This window comes from Melanerpes formicivorus, unplaced genomic scaffold, assembly GCF_026170545.1.
Source record: "Melanerpes formicivorus ecotype bairdi unplaced genomic scaffold, bMelFor1.0.p_v2 SCAF_11, whole genome shotgun sequence".
Lineage (NCBI taxonomy): Eukaryota > Metazoa > Chordata > Aves > Piciformes > Picidae > Melanerpes > Melanerpes formicivorus.
Window position 1 is genome coordinate 20,007,585 of NW_027142363.1, and position 20,717 is coordinate 20,028,301.

At 48.9% G+C, this 20,717-nt stretch overlaps 1 protein-coding gene across 1 annotated transcript in view; it reads left to right on the forward strand.

Moving 5' to 3' along the window:
- PHEX (phosphate regulating endopeptidase X-linked) overlaps window positions 1-20,717 on the forward strand; it is a 117,099-nt gene that overhangs the window by 25,344 nt on the left and 71,038 nt on the right. The window contains exons 5-10 of the mRNA XM_068144785.1: window positions 4,011-4,097; window positions 5,479-5,705; window positions 12,087-12,155; window positions 13,097-13,213; window positions 15,849-15,932; window positions 17,646-17,791. Coding sequence (XP_068000886.1) covers window positions 4,011-4,097; window positions 5,479-5,705; window positions 12,087-12,155; window positions 13,097-13,213; window positions 15,849-15,932; window positions 17,646-17,791 — 730 coding nt within the window. The remainder of the gene's footprint in view (window positions 1-4,010; window positions 4,098-5,478; window positions 5,706-12,086; window positions 12,156-13,096; window positions 13,214-15,848; window positions 15,933-17,645; window positions 17,792-20,717) is intronic.

Here is a 20,717-nt window from a genome sequence, read left to right on the forward strand (position 1 = left end):
GACTGCCTATCTGAGCAACAGCAATTCAGACAACTAAGGATCATTGGCAGCTGTGGAGCCTTGGTTTTGTTTATGGTTTTGTTGGGTTTTGGTAGGTTTTTTTTGCTGATGCTGAGTCTTTGTGTTTTCTACAGGAGTCAGGGAGAGCAATGATGCTCTCCTGCCTGACTTGGGCTGCCAAAAGTAAAAGAAGCTCTCCACTCTCAGTCCCTCAGTAGAAGAAAATGAATGATGAAAAAAATTTGCAGCCTCAAAGTTTAGGATAACAGAGATTTCATAGAATGGTTTAGGTTGGAAGGAAGCTTAATTATCATCTAGTTTGTTGCTCTAGGTCTCATCCAACCTGGCCTTGAACACCTCCAGGTAGGGGCCATCCATGACCTCCCTGGGCAACCTGTTCCAGTGTCTCACCACTCTCACTGGAAAGAATTCCTTCCTGATCTCCTGTCTAAATCTGCCCCCCTCAAGCTTCAATCCATTTCCTCTCATCCTGTGACTCCAAGCCCTTGTAAAAAGTCCCTTCCTGGCTTTCTTGTAGACCCCCTTCAGTTACTGGAAGGCTGCTTTAAGGTCTCCGTGGAGCCACCTTGTCTCCAGCTGAACAGCCCAAACTCCCTCAGCCTGTCCCTATGGAGGAGGTTCTCCGTCCCTCTGATCATCTTTGTTGTCCTCCTCTGGCAGCTCCAAGTCCCTCTTATGCTGGGGGCACCAGAACTGGGCTCAGTACTCCAGCTGGGGTCTCACCAGAGCAGAGCAGAGGGGCAGAATTCCCTCCCTGTCCTGCTGCTCCCACTGCTTTGGATGCAGCCTAGGACATGCTTGGCCTTCTGGGCTGCCAGTGTACATCTTGAACACCTTTGGCCAGTTTCTGACTGTGCAAGTAGTAGTAGCTTAATAAGATGAGTTTTGTCATCTCAGAGCTGTGGAGCAGAATTGTCAACAGGTTTTGACATTTGCCATGGCTGAGTAGAATTATCAATAGGTTTGACATTTGCCATAGCTGAGGGAAGCATAAATCTTGCATCTGGCCATCCTGGGTGTCCAGGCATATGGACAATGAGGTGCTGAGATCAGTAGTGCAGGCCAAGATCCCTTTTGTTCCAAAGAGAATGAGTTTGGAATTCATTTGAAAGCAAAGGAAGTAAAAGGTGTGACTGGAAAGATGCTTTGCCACAACAGCCATTCAGATGTGTGCTTTGTACTTGGACAGGGGTAAAAATGATTGCAGACTCAATATGCAAGTTGGCTTAAGCTATGCTGGTTTGCATAGTTCAGTATCTTTCAATATATTTATTGATCATCTCAAATAGGGGATTGAGTCCATCATCAGTAAGTTTGCAGATGACACCAAGCTGGGGGCAGGTATTGATATGTTAGAGGGTAGGAAAGCTCTGCAGAGAGACCTTGCCAGGCTGGACAGGTGGGCAGAGTCCAAGGGCATCAGATTGAACACATTTAATTGCTGGGTTCTACACATCGGCCACAACAACCCCATGCAGTGCTACAGGCTGGGGAGAGAGTGGCTGGAGAGCAGCCAGGCAGAGAGGGACCTGTGGGTACTGGTTGACAGCAGTTGAAGTGAGCCAGCAGTGTGCCCAGGTGGTCAAGAAGGCCAATGGCATCCTGGCCTGCATCAGGAAGAGTGTGGCCAGCAGGAGCAGGGAAGTCATTCTGCCCTGTACTCTGCACTGCTTAGGCCACACCTTGAGTCCTGTGTCCAGTTCTGGGCTCCTCAATTCAAGAAAGATGTTGAGATGCTGGAAGGTGTCCAGAGAAGGGCAACAAAGCTGGTGAGGGGTCTGGAGCACAGCCCTATGAGGAGAGGCTGAGGGAGCTGGGGTTGCTTAGCCTGGAGAAGAGGAGGCTCAGGGGAGACCTTATTGCTGTCTCCCTGAAGGGAGGTTGTAGCCAGGTGGGGGTTGGTCTCTTCTCCCAGGCACCCAGCACCAGAACAAGAGGACACAGTCTCAAGCTGTGCCAGGGGAGGTTTAGGCTGGAGGTGAGGAGAAAGTTCTTCACAGAAAGAGATTGGCCATGGGAATGTGCTGCCCAGGGAGGTGGTGGAGTCACCATCCCTGGAGGTGTTTAAGAAGAGACTGGGTGAGGCATTTAGTGCCATGGTCTGGTTGATTAGATAGGGTTGGGTGATAGGCTGCACTTTGTGATCTTGGAGGTCTCTTTCAACCTGGCTGATTGATTCTGATTCTGCTTTGCTTGCCCTGGTGATTTTTGGCTGTGATATGGAAGCTGACATTTGCAGCAGGTTAGTGTTGGAAGTCAGTAGCAGCAACAAGTTGTTATATTGTGGGTTGTTGTTGATAATTATTCTGCCCTCTTTCTGAGGGTTGTAAATCAGCTTAGGTTGTGGGATGGTTTTGATTCCTGCAGCTAGATTGCTGTTCCATCTCCGGCACTATAACAAATGGAGAGCAGTGACAAGTGGTGTCCCTCAGGGCTTGGTACTGGGACCAATGCTGTTTTGTCAGTGATCTGGGCAGTGGGATTGAAGCACCCCCAGCAAGTGTGCAGATGACACCAAGCTATGTGGTTCAGCTCACTGGCTGGAGGGAAGGGATCCATCCAGAGGGACTTGGACGGGGTTCAGAGGTGGGCCCAAGCCAACCTCATGAAATTCAACAAGGCCTTACACCTGGATTGAGGCAAACCCAAGCACAAACACAGGCTGGGTGAGGAGTGACTCAAGAGCAGTGTCAAGGAGGACTTGGTGGTGTCAGCTGATGGAAAAACTCAACATGTGCCAGCAATGGTCACTGGCAGCCCAGTAGGCAGCTGTGTGCTGGGCTGCATCCAAAGCAGGGAGAGTAGCAGCACAGGGAGGGGATTCTGCCCCTCTGCTCTGCTCTGGTGAGACCCCACCTGGAACACTGCCTCAGTACAGGAGTGGGGGCCTGTTGCAGCCTGAGGCTATGACCAGGCTAATTACAGAACCTGACATTGTTAATTTAAAGTTAACTTGATGTGTCTACATTGATTTCAATCACAGTAGTGGCTGACTTTCCATGGATACAACAACCTGCAGATAAACTCATTGATTACCTATATTTTTCATTAGCTGGTATTGCCTCTTGCTCTTCTTCTTTCAGAGGAGCTTAGATATTCAAGGTCATGTAAACTCTGCATGTATTTGTGTGCTCAAGAAGAAAGACATTTCTAAGCCTTGTATGTTGGATTTTTATAGTAGCTAATGCAGAAAGCAAATGCTCCAGGTTCGAGCTGCTAAGTCATTCTAGAAGCTTGAGGCTAAGGCTGAGGAATATACAGCCTCAACAGGAGCCAGCAGTGTGCACTTGCAGCCCAGAAAGCCAGTCAGATTCTGGGCTGCATCAAGAGAAGCAGAGCCAGCAGGTCGAGGGAGGTGATTCCTCCCCTCTGATCTGCTCTGCTCTGGTGAGATCCCAACTGGAGCACTGTGTCCTGTTTGGGAGCCTCTACTACAAGAAAGTGCTGGAGGTGCTGGAAGGTGTTCAGAGAAGAGCCACGAGGATGAGCAGAGGGCTGGAGCTCCTCTAGTATGAGGACAGACTGAGGGAGTTGGGGCTGTTCAGTCTGGAGAAGAGAAGGCTCTGAGGAGACCTAATTGTGACTTTCCAGTATCTGAAGGGGACTACAAGAAAGCTGGGGAGGGACTTTTGAGGGTGTCAGGGAGTGATAGGACTGGGGGGAATGGAACAAAACTAGAAATGGGGAGATTCAGCTTGGATGTTAGGAAGAAGTTGTTCCCCATGAGGGTGGTGAGACACTGGAAGTGTTTAAAAAGAGCCTGGATGAGGCACTCGGTGCCATGGTTTAGTTGATTAGATGGTGTTGGGTGATAGGTTGGACTCGATGATCTTGAAGGTCTTTTTTAACCTGGTTAATTCTGTATTCTGTCCTGCATGTGGAACCTCATCTTTGATTAAACAAATGCTGTGATGAAAGAAACTACTGAGGCAGCCAGCTCCATTTTCCAGCACAATGAAAACCAAAATACCATTTCCTTTTTTTTTCAGCCTTGCTTGAGAAGCCCATCAGCAAGAGACGAGACAGTGAAGCTGTCCAGAAGGCCAAGATCCTGTATGCCTCTTGCATGAATGAGAGTAAGTAATGGCCCCTGATTTGAAAGGGACACCTTTGCTTCCTGTACTTTTCACCACAAGTTCTCTTTCTCTCTTCTGAGCTCTGGGAAGCTTTGTGCAGAGGCACAATTTTGGATGACTTGGATTCCATTGAGTGCAAAGTCTTTTATGTGTTCCTGAAGCTGGCTATGGAAGCTGAGATACAACAAGGCACAGAAGTTTGTTTATTCAAGATCTATGCTTCTCAGGGAATTGTGAAGGATCTTTACCCATCTGCCCCTCTACTCCACTCTGGGGAGACCCCACCTGGAGTACTGTGTCCATTTCTGGAGCCCCTATTACAGGAAGGACCTGGAGGTGCTGGAAGGTGTCCAGAGAAGGGCCATGAAGATGAGCAGAGTGCTGGAGCTGCTCTGCTATGAGGACAGACTGAGAGAGTTGGGGCTGTTCAGTCTGGAGAAAAGAAGGCTCTGAGGTGACCTTCTTGTGGCCTTCCAGTATCTGAAGGGGGCTACAAGAAAGCTTCCAGCACAGCCTGAAACTGTCTGTCTGCAAGTGAAGACAGCAGGCTCTGGAGTCTTGGTGCCAAGATGCTGAGCCCTCTAGCTTTGATTAGGTACAGTAATTCCCTCTTGGGAGTAGTGTGCTGGTTCATAAGCAAGGAATGTTTATTGTTTTAATTGACTTAATTCTAGCCAGTGCATTTTTTGAAAGGCATTGATTTGCCTCTCATGTTCCTGATGCAGACAAACTGAGTTGTACACCTGTGCAGAGCAGAGGCTTGGAGTTTCAGCTATTGCTTTGTCTTCCCTAGAAGTCATAAGAATCATAGAATGGTTTGGGTTGGAAGGGACCTCCAAAGGTCATCTAGACCAGACTCCCTGCAGTCAGCAGGGACATCCTCAACCAAATCAGGTTGCCCAGGGCCTTGTTGAGCCTCAACTACCTCCCTGAACAACTTGTTGCAGTGTTCCACCACCCTCATGGTGCAGAACTTGTTCTTAAAACCAATATGGATCTTCTCTAATTTCTAACCACTGCCCCTCGGGCTATCACTGCTGCCTTTGGAAGCAGTTCCTCTACAGCCTCCTTGTAGCCCCCTTCAGGTACTGGAAGGTTGCTCTTAGGTCTCTCTGGAGCCTCCTCTCCTCCAGGCTGAACAATCCCAGCTCCCTCAGCCTGTCCTCACAGCAGAGGTGTTCCAGCCCCTGATAAATTTCATGGCCCTCCTCTGGACCTATTCCATCAGGTCCATGTCCTTTGTGTGTTGAGGCCAGCAGAGCTGGACACAGTACTCCAGGTGAGGTCATCAACCCGTGCCAACAAGTGCTTGTGTCTGAAGTGGCTGCTGCTGGATTCTGGGTGCCTGGGCTGTAATGGTTGTCACACTTTGATGTTTCAGATAAGATTGAGAAAGCTGATGTGAAACCCCTGCTGAGTTTACTGAGGCATTCCCCCTTCCGCTGGCCTGTGCTGGAGTCCAGCATTGGACCTGAAGGGCTGTGGTCAGAAAGGAGGTTCAGCTTAGTCCAAGCCTTGGCAACGCTTCGTGGTCAGCACAGCACCTCGGTCTTCCTCCGTCTGTATGTGGCTGCTGATGACAAAGCCTCCAGTCACTACATCCTGAAGGTACAGTGTGGCACTTCCCATGGGCTGCTCTGCATGGCAGGGAGCGCTCTTCTCTTTCACAAAACACTTTCACATGCCAAATGTTCACCCTTCATTGTTGTTGCTTGTGGCCAAGAGAGCCAATGGGATCCTGGGGTGCAGCAAGAAAAGTGTGGCCAGCAGGGCTAGGGAGGTTGTCCTCCCCCTCTGCTCTGCCCTGCTGAGACCACACCTGCAATACTGTGTTCAGTTTTGGGCTCCCCAATTCAAGAGGGAGAGAGAATCCAACAGAGAGCCAGGAGGATGATTAGGGGACTTGAGCATCTCCCCTGTGAAGAGAGACTGAGAGCCCTGGCGCTGTTTAGTCTGGAGAAGAGAAGGCTGAAAGGGGATCTGATCAATGCTTAACAATATCTGAGGGCTGGGGGTCAAGTGGAGGGGGCCAAGCTCTTTTCATAGGTGCACAGTAATAAGCCAAGGAACAATGGATACAAACTGGAACAGAGAAGGTTTCAGCTCAGCGTGAGGATAAACTTCTTTGGTGTGAGGGTGACAGTGCCTTGGAACAGGCTGCCCAGAGAGGTTGTGGAGACTCCTTCTCTGAGACTTTCCAAACTCACCTGGATGCATTCCTGTGCAGACTACCCTGAGTGCTCCTGCTCTGGCAGGGGGGTTGGACTGGATGATCTCTGGAGGTCTCTTCCAACCTCTAATGTACTGTGAGACTGTGATGTACATAGGTGCCAATTTATGGGAATGCAGAAGCTGCTGGGAACCCCATGCATTGAAAAATACTGCTGTACAGGATATTTTTTTCCTTTCATATGAAAAAAAAAAGAGTGTAAAATATGTTCCAAGTAGGCCAGCATTCAGGGTCCGTGTGTGTGAAAATGACAGAGGTGAATGTCTACTCCTGAGGGGTGTTCTGTGTACTCCTGGGATGCTGCATATGACTCATCAGTTGCATGAAGAGTGTTCAGTACCTGTAAAGATGAAGAATGCTGCATCTGTAGTAGATATTTTGAACTTGGACGATTTTTCTTGAGATGAAAACACATTGTCTCGTGCTTATGCAACACATTATACCACAGATCTACCCCAAACACTTCTAAACCTGAAGTACAGAATTGACCTCCTTACTGAAATGCTTTTGTTTTTCATAGAATCAATAAAGTTGAAAAGACCTAAGAGATCATCGAGTCCAACCTGTCACCCAACACCTCCTGACAACTAAACCATGGCTTCAAGTGCCACATCCAGTCCTTTTTTGAACACCTCCAGGGATGGTGACTCTAGCACCTCCCTGCGCAGCACATTCTAAGGGCCAGTCTCTCTCTCTTTGAAGAACTTCTTTCTAAGATGAAGCCTACACTTCCCCTGGCACAGCTTGAGACTGTGTCCTCTTGTTCTGTTGCTGGTTGCCTGGGAGAAGAGACCAACCCCCACCTGGCTACAACCTCCCTTCAGGTAGTTGTAGAGAGCAATGAGGTCTCCCCTGAGCCTCCTCTTCTCCAGGCTAAATCCCAGCTCCCTCAGCCTCTCCTTGTAGGGCTTGTGCTCAAGGCCTCTCCCCAGCCTTATTGCCCTTCTCTGGACATGTTCAAGTGTCTCAATGTCCTTCTTAAATTGAGGAGCCCAGAACTGGGCACAGGATTCAAGGTGTGGCATAACCAGTGGTGAGTACAGGGCAGAATGACTTCCCTGCTCCTGCTGGCCACACTCTTCCTGATGCAGGCCAGGATGCCATTGGCCTTCTTGGCCACCTGGGCACACTGCTGGCTTATGTTCAGCCTACTACCAACCAGTACCCCCAGGTGCCTTTCTGCCTGGCTGCTCTCCAGCCACTCTGACCCCAGCTTGTAGCACTGCATGTGGTTGTGGTGGCCAATGTGTAAACCCTGCACTTAGGATGTGTTAAATCTCATGCACTTGGACTCTGCCCATCTGTCCAGCCTGTCACAGTCCCTCTACATAGCTCTCCTACCCTCTAACGGATCCACACCTGCCCCCAGCTTGGTGTGATCTGCAAACTTACTGATGATGGACTCAGTCCCCTCATGCAGATCATCAATAAATATATTGAATAGGATTGGGCCCAACTCTGATCCCTGGGGGACACCAACAGTGGACTGAAGCATTACCACTTGAACAGTGCCCAGCATTACACAACAGTTTAGGCTGTTGAGGAAAGAAAGACTGAAGAAATGTTGCTTTGTTATAGTCTGCCAAAGCTCCACAGAGAATTGTGTTACTGTGGGATGTAAGCAGGGCAAGGCTGAGTGCCTGGGCCAAAGGCATTGTTGTTTAAATAGCAGAGAGGAGTAGAGAGAGCAGACCAGCCCTCCACTGCTACCAGAAAAGGGATTATGAAGGCAAGAGAGAAGGGAAAAAGGAAAGAAAGTTAAGGTGCTATTCATCACAGCAAAATGGAATCTAGGCAGGTGCTGAAGGCAATGGAACCTTTCTCTACTGAGGAAATGCTGAGGGAGCTTGGAGGAGAGGAGACTGAATGGTGCCCTCATTCATGTTGATAAAAATTTGAAGGCTGAGTGCCAAGAGTCTAGCAGAGAGCCACAAAGATGCTGAAGGCAGTGGAACTTCTCGTCCCTGCTGAGGACAGGCTGAAGGAGCTGGGCCTCTTGAGCTTGGAGGAGAGGAGACTGAGAGGTGACCTCATTAAAGACGTGAAAGGCAGTGTAAGGAGGACAGAGTCAGGTTCTGTTCAGTTGTGTCCAGTGATAGGACAAGGGGCAGTGGGTGCAGGCTGGAGCAGGGGAGGTTCCATGTGAACAGAACCCTGTGAGGGTGCCAGAGCCCTGGAACAGGCTGCCCAGAGAAGTTATGGAGTCTCCTCAGGAGACATTCCAAACCAGGATGCATTCCTGTGTGACCTGCCCTAGGTGCTTCTGCTCTGGCAGGGGGTTGGGCTTGGATGATCTTTGGAGGTCCCTTCCAACCCCTAACATTCTGTGATCTATGAACCTTACATTGCTAACATCTGGTCTAGCTGTAGGGCTGCAGCCAGGAGTGCACTGTGTTTGGGGATCAAACCCCAGTTAACTGCAGGCACTGGAGTGGATGGCAGTGTAGAGTCAGTTCTTTAAAATACCTTTTGATTGAAGCATTTAACTGCTGCAAAATGGAAAGGCAACTTTTCCCCATCTCTAGGACATTTCCCTGAATAGACAACAGCAGATCAACAGTTCTCTGTATTCAAGATGTCATCCTGCTCAGGTGCTGCTCAGATCATGTCAGGATTGCTTTGGCTGGAGATTTATTTAACAGAATCGAAGCAGTAGAATCAGGAGAGAGATTTAGGTATCTCCTGTCATAAAACTTTACTCCAAGTCATCTGTCAGTGAAGGGCTGGACAAGTTATGTCCTTATTGCTGATCTCTTGGAAAGGATTTCTTGCCTAATCTACCTGGCAATATCTTCACTCAGTATACTTAGTGGTACCTTAGAGGTAGGTCTGTGAGTAGCCGAAGCACTGTGTGCTGTGAATACTGCATTACTCCACAGGCCATTCTGTTGTTAATTTAGTGGTTAACTTATCATAGAATCAATAAGGTTGGAAAAGACCTCAAAGATCAAGTCCAACCTGTCACCCAAGACCTCATGACTACTAAACCATGGCACCAAGTGCCATGTCCAATCCCCTCTTGAACACCTCCAGGGATGGTGACTCCACCACCTCCCTGGGCAGCACATTCCAACAGCTACCAGCTCTCTCCGTGAAGAACTTTCTCCTCATCTCAAGCCTAGACTTCCCCTGGCACAGCTTGAGACTGTGTCCTCTTGTTCTGGTGCTGGTTGCCTGGGAGAAGAGACCAACCCCCACCTGGCTACAACCTCCCTTCAGGTAGTTGTAGAGAGCAATAAGGTCTCCCCTGAGCCTTCTCTTCTCCAGGCTAAACAATCCCAGCTCCCTCAGCCTCTCCTTGTAGGGTTTGTGCTCAAGGCCTCTCCCCAGCCTTATTGCCCTTCTCTGGACACCTTCCAGCATCTCAATATCTTTCCTGAATTGAGGAGCCCAGAACTGGACACAGGACTCAAGGTGTGGCCTAACCAGTGCTGAGTACTTGGTCTGCAGAATGCCTCAGCCTCTATTCTGCTTTGCCTGTGGTTTAGCAAAGTCCTAGGGGGTGCAGATGGACCATGGAGGACTTCAGTCTGCTTGTGAAAATGGTTCTGTTGCAAAATCCTCTTTGGTCAGTGTTGCAAAATCATGAATGGCTAAGAGAAGTTAGAAACTCCAAAGAAAACTTTGGTCAGCATTCAACATGGTCTTTATTTATTCTCCTTAAGGGCTGAAGGATTCAGTTCACTTTTGTTTGTTTCCCATATTTTTGCTTTCTTGGTTCCAATGGGGTTGGCAAACCTAGCCAGCAAAATTTGGATGAGCATTTCAGGAGTCTGTCATGTAATAGAATCATAGAATGGTCTGGGCTGGAAGTGACCTCCAAAGCTCATCTATTCCAACCCGCTCTAGGGTAAGCAGGGACATCCTCAACTAGATCAGGCTGCTCAGAGCTTTGTCCAGGTCTCCAACTGCTTACGCAATCTCCCTGGGCAACATGTTACAGTGTTCCACCACCTTGATGGTAAAGAACTTGTTCCTAACATCCAATCTCAGTCTGCTCTTCCCTAGTGTGAAACCTCTAAGCATATGCAGATTTAACCAATTAATAAAACCAGGCTTTGCCCAGGTTGTCATGGATGCAGAACTGCCATGAGCATGCATACAAGTGCTAGCTCCTGCTCAGCTGGAGCAGCTTAGTGGGACATCCAAATCCAGCAGCACCAGAGCCTGTTTCAGGGCTCTGGCAGCCTCACACTGAAAAAGTGTTTCCTTGTGCTCATGTGGAACCTCCTCTGCTCCAGCTTGCAATCACAGCCCCTTGTCCTGTCACTGGACATCACTGAGCGGAGCCTGGCTCCATTTTCCTGACACTGCCCTGCACATCTCAGGCTCCTCTTCTCCAAGCTCCAAACCCCAGCTCCCTCAGCCTTTCCTCAGAGGGAGATGTTCCACTGCCTTCAGCATCTTTGTGGCTCTGTGCTGGACTCTCTCAAGCACATCTCCGAGGTCCTTGTTGAACTGAGAGGTCAAGAACTGGACACAATATTCCAGATGCGGCCTCACCAGGGCAGAGTAGAGGGGGAGGAAACATAATTCATGCAGGTGATTCTTTACTGTAGTAGATGGCTCAGGTATTGCAGGGGGTATCTGTGGCTCCCCAGATCACAGTGATGTGATTTAGGTAATGTCTGTGAGACGGTGTTTTTCTGTTGCTTTTTCAACCCTGTGGAGCTCAGGCTGGTGTAGTGTATTATGTCTTAGGCATTTACATACAGCTTCCACAACTGCCAGAAAATGATGGACTCTTCTGAGGTAGCTTATGGGGCTACCTTTGAACTTGGATTAATTTCACACACAGATCACACAGGATGTTAGGGATTGGAAGGGACTTCTGGAGATTATTGTGTGCAGCCCCCCTGCCAGAGCAGGACCATAGAATCCAGCGCAGGTCACACAGGAACACATCCAGACAGGGCTGGAAAGTCTTCAGAGAAGGAGACTCCACAACCCCTCTGCAGAGCCTGTTCCAGTGCTCTGTGACCCTCACAGTAAAGAAGTTCCTCCTCATGTTGATGTGGAACCTCCTGTGTTGGAGTTTATATCCATTGCCCCTCGTCCTATCACAGGGTGCAACTGAGCAGAGCCTGTCCCCTCCCTCTTGATCTCCAGCCCTCAGATATTTATAAACATTGATTAAATTATCTCTCAGTCTTCTCCTCTCCATACTAACCAGCTCCAGGGTTCTCAGCCTCTCCTCATCAGGCAGTGCTCCAGTCTCTTCAGCATCCTTGTAGCCCTCTGTTGGGCTCTTTCCAGCAGATCTCTGTCCCTCTTGAACTGAGGATCCCAGAACTGGATGCAATATTCCAGGTGAGGTCTCAGCAGGGCAGAGTAGAGGGGGAGGAGAACCTGCCTGGATCTGCTGGACACACTCCTCTCAATGCACCCCAGGATCCCACTGGCCTTCTTGGCCACCAGGGCACATTGCTGTCCCATGCAGAACTTGCTGCCCACCAGCACTCCCAGGTCCTTCTCCAGAGGGCTGCTCTCCAGCAGATCACCTCCCAACCTGTACTGCTGCAGTTTATTCTTCCTTCCCAGGTGAAGCAGTCAGCACTTGTCCTTGTTGAACCTCATTAGGTTCCTCTGTGCCCAGCTCTCAGTCTGCCCAAGTCTCACTGTATGGCTGCACGGCCTTCAGGTGTCTCAGCCAAGCCTCCCAGTTTGGTATCATCAGCAAACTTGCTGAGCAGACACTGGCTGTCTGTCCCCTCATCAATGCCATTGATTGCTTTACTGTTTCTTGTTGTTTTTAACAGTTTGACCAAGCAAGCCTCTCTCTTGCATCTCGAGAGGATTACCTAGAAAACACCACAGAAGCCAAATCTGTAAGTACCATTAATTGGCAATCAGAGTTTTTTGGGGGGATATTTGGGGTCTTTGTTGTTTCTTTTGTTTTGTGAGCTCCAAAACATTGAAAGGGTTGTGGTTGGTTTGAATTTAGAGTGCTCAGTATTATCCCCTCTCAGAAAACATCACTGCCACAAGCACAGCTGCCTCAAACACAAAGTTTCACAAATGAAGATTGTTCTAGGATTTGGGTTCCCCCCTCCCCTGCTTTTCTTCTTCTTTGGAAAGGGCTTCTGGAGTTCATATTGTCCAACCCCTCTGTTCAAGCAGGGCTGACCTTTAGAGTACACTTCCAGTGACTGGTTTTCAAATGGACTTTGTGCTGTGTGGTGGGTTGAAATTTCCCCTCCAACATTAACTTTGCCAGACCAGGCCAGTTGGAAGCAAATAAAAGCTGTAATTTACAGGCAAAACTGTAATGTACAATGGAATGCAATGAATATGTACAAAGTCTACAGGATTTACAATATCTACAAGTATTTACAATTGATAAACAGCACAAGGATCCCCCCCTGGCCAAAGACCAGGGGAAGCTGCTAGCTTCTCCTCTTCTGCCCCACCCCCACTGCCCTGTACAAAAGAGAGAGGAAGGAGCAGAGAAAGTTGCTGTTAGACTTAACCAAACCAATGCAGCCAAAGTCCAGCAGAAGCAAGTTAGTATCTCTCCAAAGTAAAGAAGTGAGAAGAGAGAATTGTTTTGGTACCAGCAGCCTTATGGTAGCCATCTCCCTAATGAGATTGTCTAGAATTATCTTTGTTCTCCTTTTTACACCCACTAGTGATTTAGTTACACTTTACTGCTTTACTGCTCCAGATCTGTGGAAAAAAAATTTTAAAGGCATAGCCTAAAACTACCACATGTGGTCTGCTGTGACAGCTGTGCTCCAGGGGTCACCTCACTCCTGTTGTTTCGTTGCAGTACCGGGATGCCTTCCTGCAGTTCATGGTCGACACAGCAGTGCTGCTGGGCGCCAATGCTTCCCGAGCCGAGGCTGACATGAAGTCTGTTCTAAAACTGGAAGTGAAAATAGCTGAGGTTGGTGATCTACTGTGGAATTGAAGCTAGGCTTTACCAAGGTGGAGGGGGCAGGGCAGGAAGTGAAATCATTGTTCAAAGTGGAAAGTCACTCTATCCACAGCCTTAGCATCACAGAATCATTCAGAGTAGAAAAGACCCTCAGGAAAACCAAGTCCAACCATTAACCCTACTTTGCATAGCTCACCCCTAAGCCATATCCCCAAGCACCGCATCCAAATGACCTTTAAACACCTCCAGGGCTGGTGATTCCACCACCTCCCTGGGCAGCACATTCCAGTGGCTAACCACTCTTGCTGGGAATTTTTTTTTCCCCTGATGTCCAGTCTAAACCTCCCCTAATGCATCTTGAGGCCATTCCCCCTTGTTCTGCCCCTAATTACCTGTGAGAAGAGATCAGGACCTACCTCTCCACCATGTCTTCTCAGGCAGTTGTAGAGAGCGATGAAGTCTCCCCTTAATCTCCACTTCTTTTGATACTTGGAGAAGTAAGATGAGGAGGGGGCAGCAAAATTGCAACCTTGCACTTCCAGAAGGCAGATTTTTGGCCTGCTTAGGAGTCTGATTGACAGTGTCCCTTGGCAGGCTGTCCTAAAGGAGGGCTGAACATTCTTCAAGAAGGAAATCTCTGAGGAGCAGGCTGTCCCTATGTGCCAAAAGACAAGCCAACAAGGGAGCAAAGGGCTTCAGGAAGAGTTTAAAAGTTTATCAGATACATGAAATTTACAGAAAGGGAGAAGAAAGGATTTTTTGGGTGTTTTTTGGTGGGTTTTTTTTTGATGGCTTGAGCAATAGTAAAACCACAGACACTTACTGGGGAATTGTGGCTGGAGAACTGCCAGCTGTCTGCTTCGCCTGGCGTCAGTCTGCCCTCTTTAAACTTCACAGAGTATAGGATGTAGCTCAGAGATGGGATGGGATTGCCATTGGGAAGTCTTGTTTCTCTTGAACACTTTGAACACTGGAAAACTTTGAGCTATGTCTTTTACATGGCTTGATTTTCTACCATGTACCTACCTGAACATGAGCAGCAGTGTGCCCAGATAGCAAACAAGGCCAATGGTATCCTGTCCTGGATCTGGAATAGTGTGGCCAGCAGGAGCAGGGAAGTTATTGTGCCCTGTACTCAGCACTGGTTAGGCCACACCTTGAGTCCTGTGTCCAGTTCTGGGCTCCTCAATTCAGGAAAGATATTGAGATGCTGGAAGGTGTCCAGAGAAGGGTAACAAGGCTGGGGAGGGGTCTGGAGCACAGCTCTGTGAGGAGAGGCTGAGGGAGCTGGGGTTGTTTCGCCTGGAGAAGAGGAGGCTCAGGGGAGACCTTCTTGCTGTCTACAGCTCCCTTGAAGGGAGGTTGTAGCCAGGTGGGGGTTGGTCTCTTCTCCCAGGCAACCAGCACCAGAACAAGAGGACACAGTCTCAAGCTGCACCAGGGGAAGTTCAGGCTGGAGGTGAGGAGAAAGTTCTTCCCAGAAACAGAGATTTGCCATTGGAATGTGCTGCCCAGGGAGGTGGTGGAGTCCCAGTCCCTGAGGTGCTCAAATAAGGCTTGGATGTGGTTTTTGGAGCCATGGTTTAGTTGCAGGAGATGTTAGGTAGTAGGTAATAGGTTGGATTTGATGATCTCTGAGGTCTTTTCCAACCTTATTGATTCTATGATTCTATCTGAGACTGGACCTTTTTAAACTATGCAGTTTAAAGCAGGCTTCTACTTGACACACCAGAATGGGTATCTACTAATGGTGCTTTTACCTCTTATGAGTCCATGTGTGTTATCTCAGTACAATCGGAGTTAAAATTGGCCTAATATATTCAAAGAAGACATGCAGCTCATTAAATTCCCCAGCAGTGAGTTACAGTGACAATGAACTGTGTTCCATTTCTCTGAGGTAAATGCCATCCTCAGGGGATTTAATGGGTTGCATGCAGGGAGGTGTGGCCAGCAGGTCAAGGGAGATGATTCTCCCCCTCTACTCCACTCTGGTGAGACCCCACCTGGAGCACTGTGTCCAGTTCTGGAGAGATCTCTGGAGGTGCTGGAAGGTGTCCAGAGAAGGGCCATCAGGAAGAGCAGAGGGCTGGAGCTCCTCTCCTATGAGGACAGACTAAGACAGTTGGAGCTGTTCAGTCTGGAGAAGTGAAGGCTCCAAGGAGACCTAATTGTGGCCTTCCAGTATCTGAAGGGGGCTACAAGAAAGCTGGGAAGGACTTTTCAGGGTGTCAGGGAGTGATAGGACTGGGGGGAATGGAACAAAACTAGCAGTGGGGAAATTCAGATTGAATGTTAGGAAGAAGTTGTTCCCCATGAGGGTGGTGAGACACTGGCACAGGTTGCCCAGGGAGGTGGTGGAAGCCTCATCCCTGGAGGTTTTTGCATCCAGGCTGGATGTGGCTGTGATCAACCTGCTGTAGTGTGAGGTGTCCCTGCCCATGGCAGGGGGGTTGGATCTGGCTGCTCCTTGAGGTCCTTTTCAACCCTGAGAGTTCTCTGATTCTGTGAATGCCACTTGGAAAACAGTGGTGAGCTATTTCTGCCCTGAGATTATGATGGACAGTATTGGTTATAAGGACAGGTGCCTGCAAGATAATCCCTGTTTTGATGACTTTGGTGTTTTGTTTTTTGCCCCCCCTCCCAGATCATGATTCCATATGAGAATCGAACAAGTGAGGTGATGTACAACAAGATGAACATATCAGAGCTCAGTGCCATGATTCCACAGGTTGGTTGGTTGGGGATAATTGGGCCAGAAATATTCTTTTCATGTCTGACCTATGTAATTAAAATAGCTTTTAGTGCACAGAGCAGCATGTTAGAGGAGGATCATTAGGAATGGGTGTACTCAGTTACAGTATAGGGCTCTTTAAATACAGTTTTGACTTTAAATGTGGGATGGTTTAGGGCCTAGGTGCCTTTAAGAGCCATAAAGTTACAGACCCCCAGGAGGTCCAGAGTGTCCAGGAGGTGGACTGGGAAGTGTATAACATTCCCTGAAGCCCTGCATCCTGAGCTGGATTGTATGGCCCTGCTCTGGCAGGGGGGTGGGACTCGATGATCTCTTTGGGTCCCTTCCCACCCCTGGCATCCTGTGATCCTGTGCATCCCCAAAAACTGGCTGCAGAGTTGTTTTTCTTCTCCTGTTCCCTTCCTCTCTCCTCCTGGGAGGATGCACAGGCTCTTACCTCTTGTGGAGGAGTGAGGCCTGGTTCTGGCCTTGGCAGTGCTGCCAGTTAGGCCTGGAGCAGCCTAATTGGGGCCTGGAGCTGCCAAGCCAAATTTTACCTTTGTCACAATGGTGTGGTGTGGAGGGTAGAGAAGCCTGGGTGGGGAGGCAATGAAGGCTTGGGTTTGTTGGCCCAGTTTAAAGGGAGGTTTGTGTGAAGCTTTGTCTTAATGAGCTTCTGTGTTAAGCCCAGACTATGGATTTTGGTGTATTTTATGTGCTTAGTACTGGTTTATGTGGTTATGGATAGCATTTCCATTTCAACTTTCCAATCCTGCCTGATTCTTTGTGTGAGCATTTTCCTTTTACCCCTTTGGGAAGAGCTAAAAGAGCATCTGTCTCATTCTAAACCAAGCCAGGAGATGTTTTCAAACCTCGGTAAGGACAAAGTGCACTGGGTGCTAAAGCTTTAACAAGCTTTGAAGCCATTAGTCTCCAAGATGCAACTAGGGCAGGGCCTGGCTTGAGAGAAGCCCTGAAGAAAAGGGCCTGGGGGTGCTGGTGGATGAGAAGCTCAACAGGAGCCAGCAGTGAGCACTTGCAGCCCAGAGAGCCAAGCAGAGCCTGGGCTGCATCAAGAGAAGCACAGCCAGCAGGGCGAGGGAGGTGATTCTCCCCCTCTACTCCTCTCTGGTGGGACCACACCTGGAGCACTGTGTCCAGCTCTGGAGCCTCTATTCCAGGAAGGATCTGGAGGTGCTGGAACATGTCCAGAGAAGGGCCACGAGGATGAGCAGAGGGCTGGAGCTGCTCTGCTATGAGGACAGACTGAGGGAGTTGGGGCTGTTCAGTCTGGAGAAGAGAAGGCTCCAAAGGATCTTATTGTGGCCTTCCAGTATCTGAAGGGGGCTACAAGAAAGCTGGGGAGGGACTTTTGAGGGTGTCAGAGAGTGACAGGACTGGAGGGATGGAACAAAACTAGAAATGGGTAGATTGAGATTGGATGTTAGGAAGAAGTTGTTCCCCATGAGGGTGGTGAGACACTGGCACAGGTTGCCCAGGGAGGTGGTGGAAGCCTCATGCCTGGCGGTTTTTGCATCCAGGCTGGATGTGACTGTGAGCAACCTGCTGTAGTGTGAGGTGTCCCTGCCCATGGCAGGGGGTTGGAACTGGCTGATCCTTGAGGTCCCTTCCAACTCTGTCAATCCTATAAGTCTATGATCATCTCTCTTCCTAATCTGCTTTAACCAGCCTTCCTCTTTCTCCTTGCAGTTTGACTGGCTGGGCTACATCAAGAAGGTGATCGACACCAAACTCTATCCGGAGCTCAAAGACATAGGTCCTGCAGAGCATGTGATTGTCCGTGTGCCTCAGTACTTCAAAGATTTATTCAGGATATTAGAAAATGAGAGGAAAAAGTAAGGATCCTCTGATGGTTTCACTTACACTTAGGAGGGGATTTCATATCCTAGGCATTTCCTGGGGTTTTTCAGCTGCTTCAGATGTTCTTGGAATCAAGCCTCTAGGCAAAAGGTCTGCTTGGCTTTCTTTGAGTCAGGATGTGAACATCAGCTTGTGTGTAGCAGGAGGGCTTGCAATTTCAACACCTTCTTTGTTCTAGATGGAAAACAGAGGTTGCAGTAAAGCTACTCCTTCCAGATAGATTCAGCAGCTCTTACTGGTAGAGTCTTGTACCTTGTGAAATTATTTACAGCCCAGAAGGCCAATCACACCCTGGGCTAACAGATCCAGAAAGGTGATTCTGACACTTTACTCTGGTGGGACCTCACCTGGAGTACTGTGTGCAGGTCTAGCATCCTCAATATAAGAAGGACATGGACCTGATGGAGAGGGTCCAGAGGAGGGCCATGAAAATCATCAGGGGGCTGGAGCAACTCTGCTACAAGGACAGGCTGAGGGAGCTGGGGGTGTTCAGCCTGGAGAAGAGAAGGCTCTGGGGAAACCTAAAAGCAACCTTCCAGTAACCAAAGGGGGCTACAGGAAGGACAGAAAGAGACTGCAGTGATAGGAGAAGGAGCAATGGCTTCAGTTTAGAGAAGGGCAGATTTAGATTGGGCATCAGGAAGAAGTTCTTTACTATGAGGATGGTGGAACACTGGAACAGGTTGCCCAGGGAGGTGGTTGAGGCTCTTTCCTGGGAGATATTTAAGGTGAGGCTCAATGAGGCCCTGGGCAAGACTAGTTGGTGATGTCCCTGCTGACTGTGGGGAAGTCAGACCGGATGACCTTTGGAGGTCCCTTCCTGCCTGGACCATTCTATGATTCCGTGAACTTAGTTGTGAAATGCAGGTGGCTCAGATTAAACACAGTGGATGTGCTTCATGCAGGGAAGCAAGAAACCATTGAGCAGTGAGATATAAAGGGTTTGTGAATATGATGTCCCTTTTTGAAACATCATTCTTGATGATCTCTCATAGAATCACAGAATGTTTGGGTTGGAAGGGACCTCCTAAGGTCTCTGCTCTCTGCAATGAGGGGGGCTGGACTAGTTATTTCTCTAAGAATTCACTCTCTGCTGAGGTTTATCAGGCTCATGGGATGTTAGGGGTTGGAAGGGACCTCCAGAGATCTTCCAGTCCAATCCCCCTTCAGGAGCACTGTGGTGGGTTAACGCCCTTTTCTGAAAACAAAAAACCAAAGCAGGGTGGAGGGCTTGCAGGTACTTTACCCTCCCTGCAGGGCGTTTCCCCTGGGAAGCTGAGTCTGTTCCACTCCCCCCTCCCTGCCCAGCTAGGGTATAAAAGGCAGGACATCATAGCTGTTGGCTCTACTTTTGGCTCCTGCCTCTGCTGGATGAGAGCTACTGCAGCTGCCCTCCAGCTCCTCAGCCACGTGGCTGGACCTGATCCTTCTCCCTGCTGCCTCCATGCCTCCTTAGAGAAAGACTGGTTTTGTGTTATTCTTTTCTGTCCCACTCCCATCCATCCTTGTTCCTTGCCCTTGTGAACCTTTCCTGTTATTGTTATATATATATTGTTTAAAGAAAATTCTTCACCTCTCTTTTTCCAAGCTGACTCCAGATTATTGTTTAGTGGATTTGCTCCTTACCCTTATTTTTCCCTCTCTGTTTGGAGGGAGGAGGGGGGAGCGGGGGAGAGATTCTCAGCCTTTCCCCCATCTGGGCTTTTAACTCCCAGTTAAGGCTCAAACCACTACAACCACAGAATCCAGCATAGGTCACAGGGGAACACATCCAGACAGGCCTTGAAAGTCTCCAGAGAAGGAGACTCCACAACCCCTCTGCAGAGCCTGTTCCAGTGCTCTGTGACCCTCACAGTGAAGAAGTTCCTCCTCATGTTGAGGTGGAACCTCCTGTGCTCTAGTTTCCATCCATTGCCCCTTGTCCTACCACAGGGTGCAAGTGAGCAGAGCCTGTCCCCTCCCTCTTGACCCTCAGACATTTATAGACATTGATTAAATCCCCTCTCAGTCTTCTCTTCTCCAGACTAAACAGCCCCAGGTCTCTCAGCCTCTCCTCACCAGGCAGTGCTCCAGTCCCTTCAGCATCCTTGTAGCCCTCTGTTGGACTCTCTCCATCAGGTCCCTGTCCCTCTTGAACTGGGGAGCCCTGAACTGGATGCAATATTCCAGGTGAGGTCTCAGCAGGGCAGAGCAGAGGGGGAGGAGAACCTCCCTGGATCTGCTGGACATACACAGGTTTAGACTGAATATCTTATAGCTGGTAATGGTTTAGGCATTTTCTGCTCAGTCTTACCTGTAACAGTTACTACATGGCAACAGAGATCATATTTGTCTGTTGAATGATGATGTTCATTACTTAAAATGTCATCATCTGCTCCTGAGGCAACCTTGTTATCTGGCCTGATCAGATTAGGAAATTGCCTTACTGCAACCTCCTAACAGTGAGGTCTTAGCATTTCCCAGTGGGGTGAACTCTGAAAAGTTAACAGGGAGATTTTCTTTCAGCTAATCTCATTTGCCACTCTCCATGTGATCCTTTAAAGGTTAAATGCATGCAAACAATATGAATTTGGTTTCTTACAGTACATGTCTAGACCAATCAAATCCCTGCTTCCAACATTTCAAAACTGGAGATTTGTTTCAGTGATTAGGAGGTGAATTAACTTTTCATGGTTTCAGGAGATGAAGCATCAACATACACAGAATCACAGAGTGTTAGGGGTTGGAAGGGACCTCAAAAGATCATCCAGTCCAACCCCCCTGCCAGAGCGGGAGCACCTAGAGTAGGTCACACAGGAATGCATCCAGATGGGTTCAAGAGGAGATTGGACGTGGCACTTGGTGCCATGGTCTAGTCATGGGTCTGTGGTGACAGGTTGGACTCGATGATCCTCAAGGTCT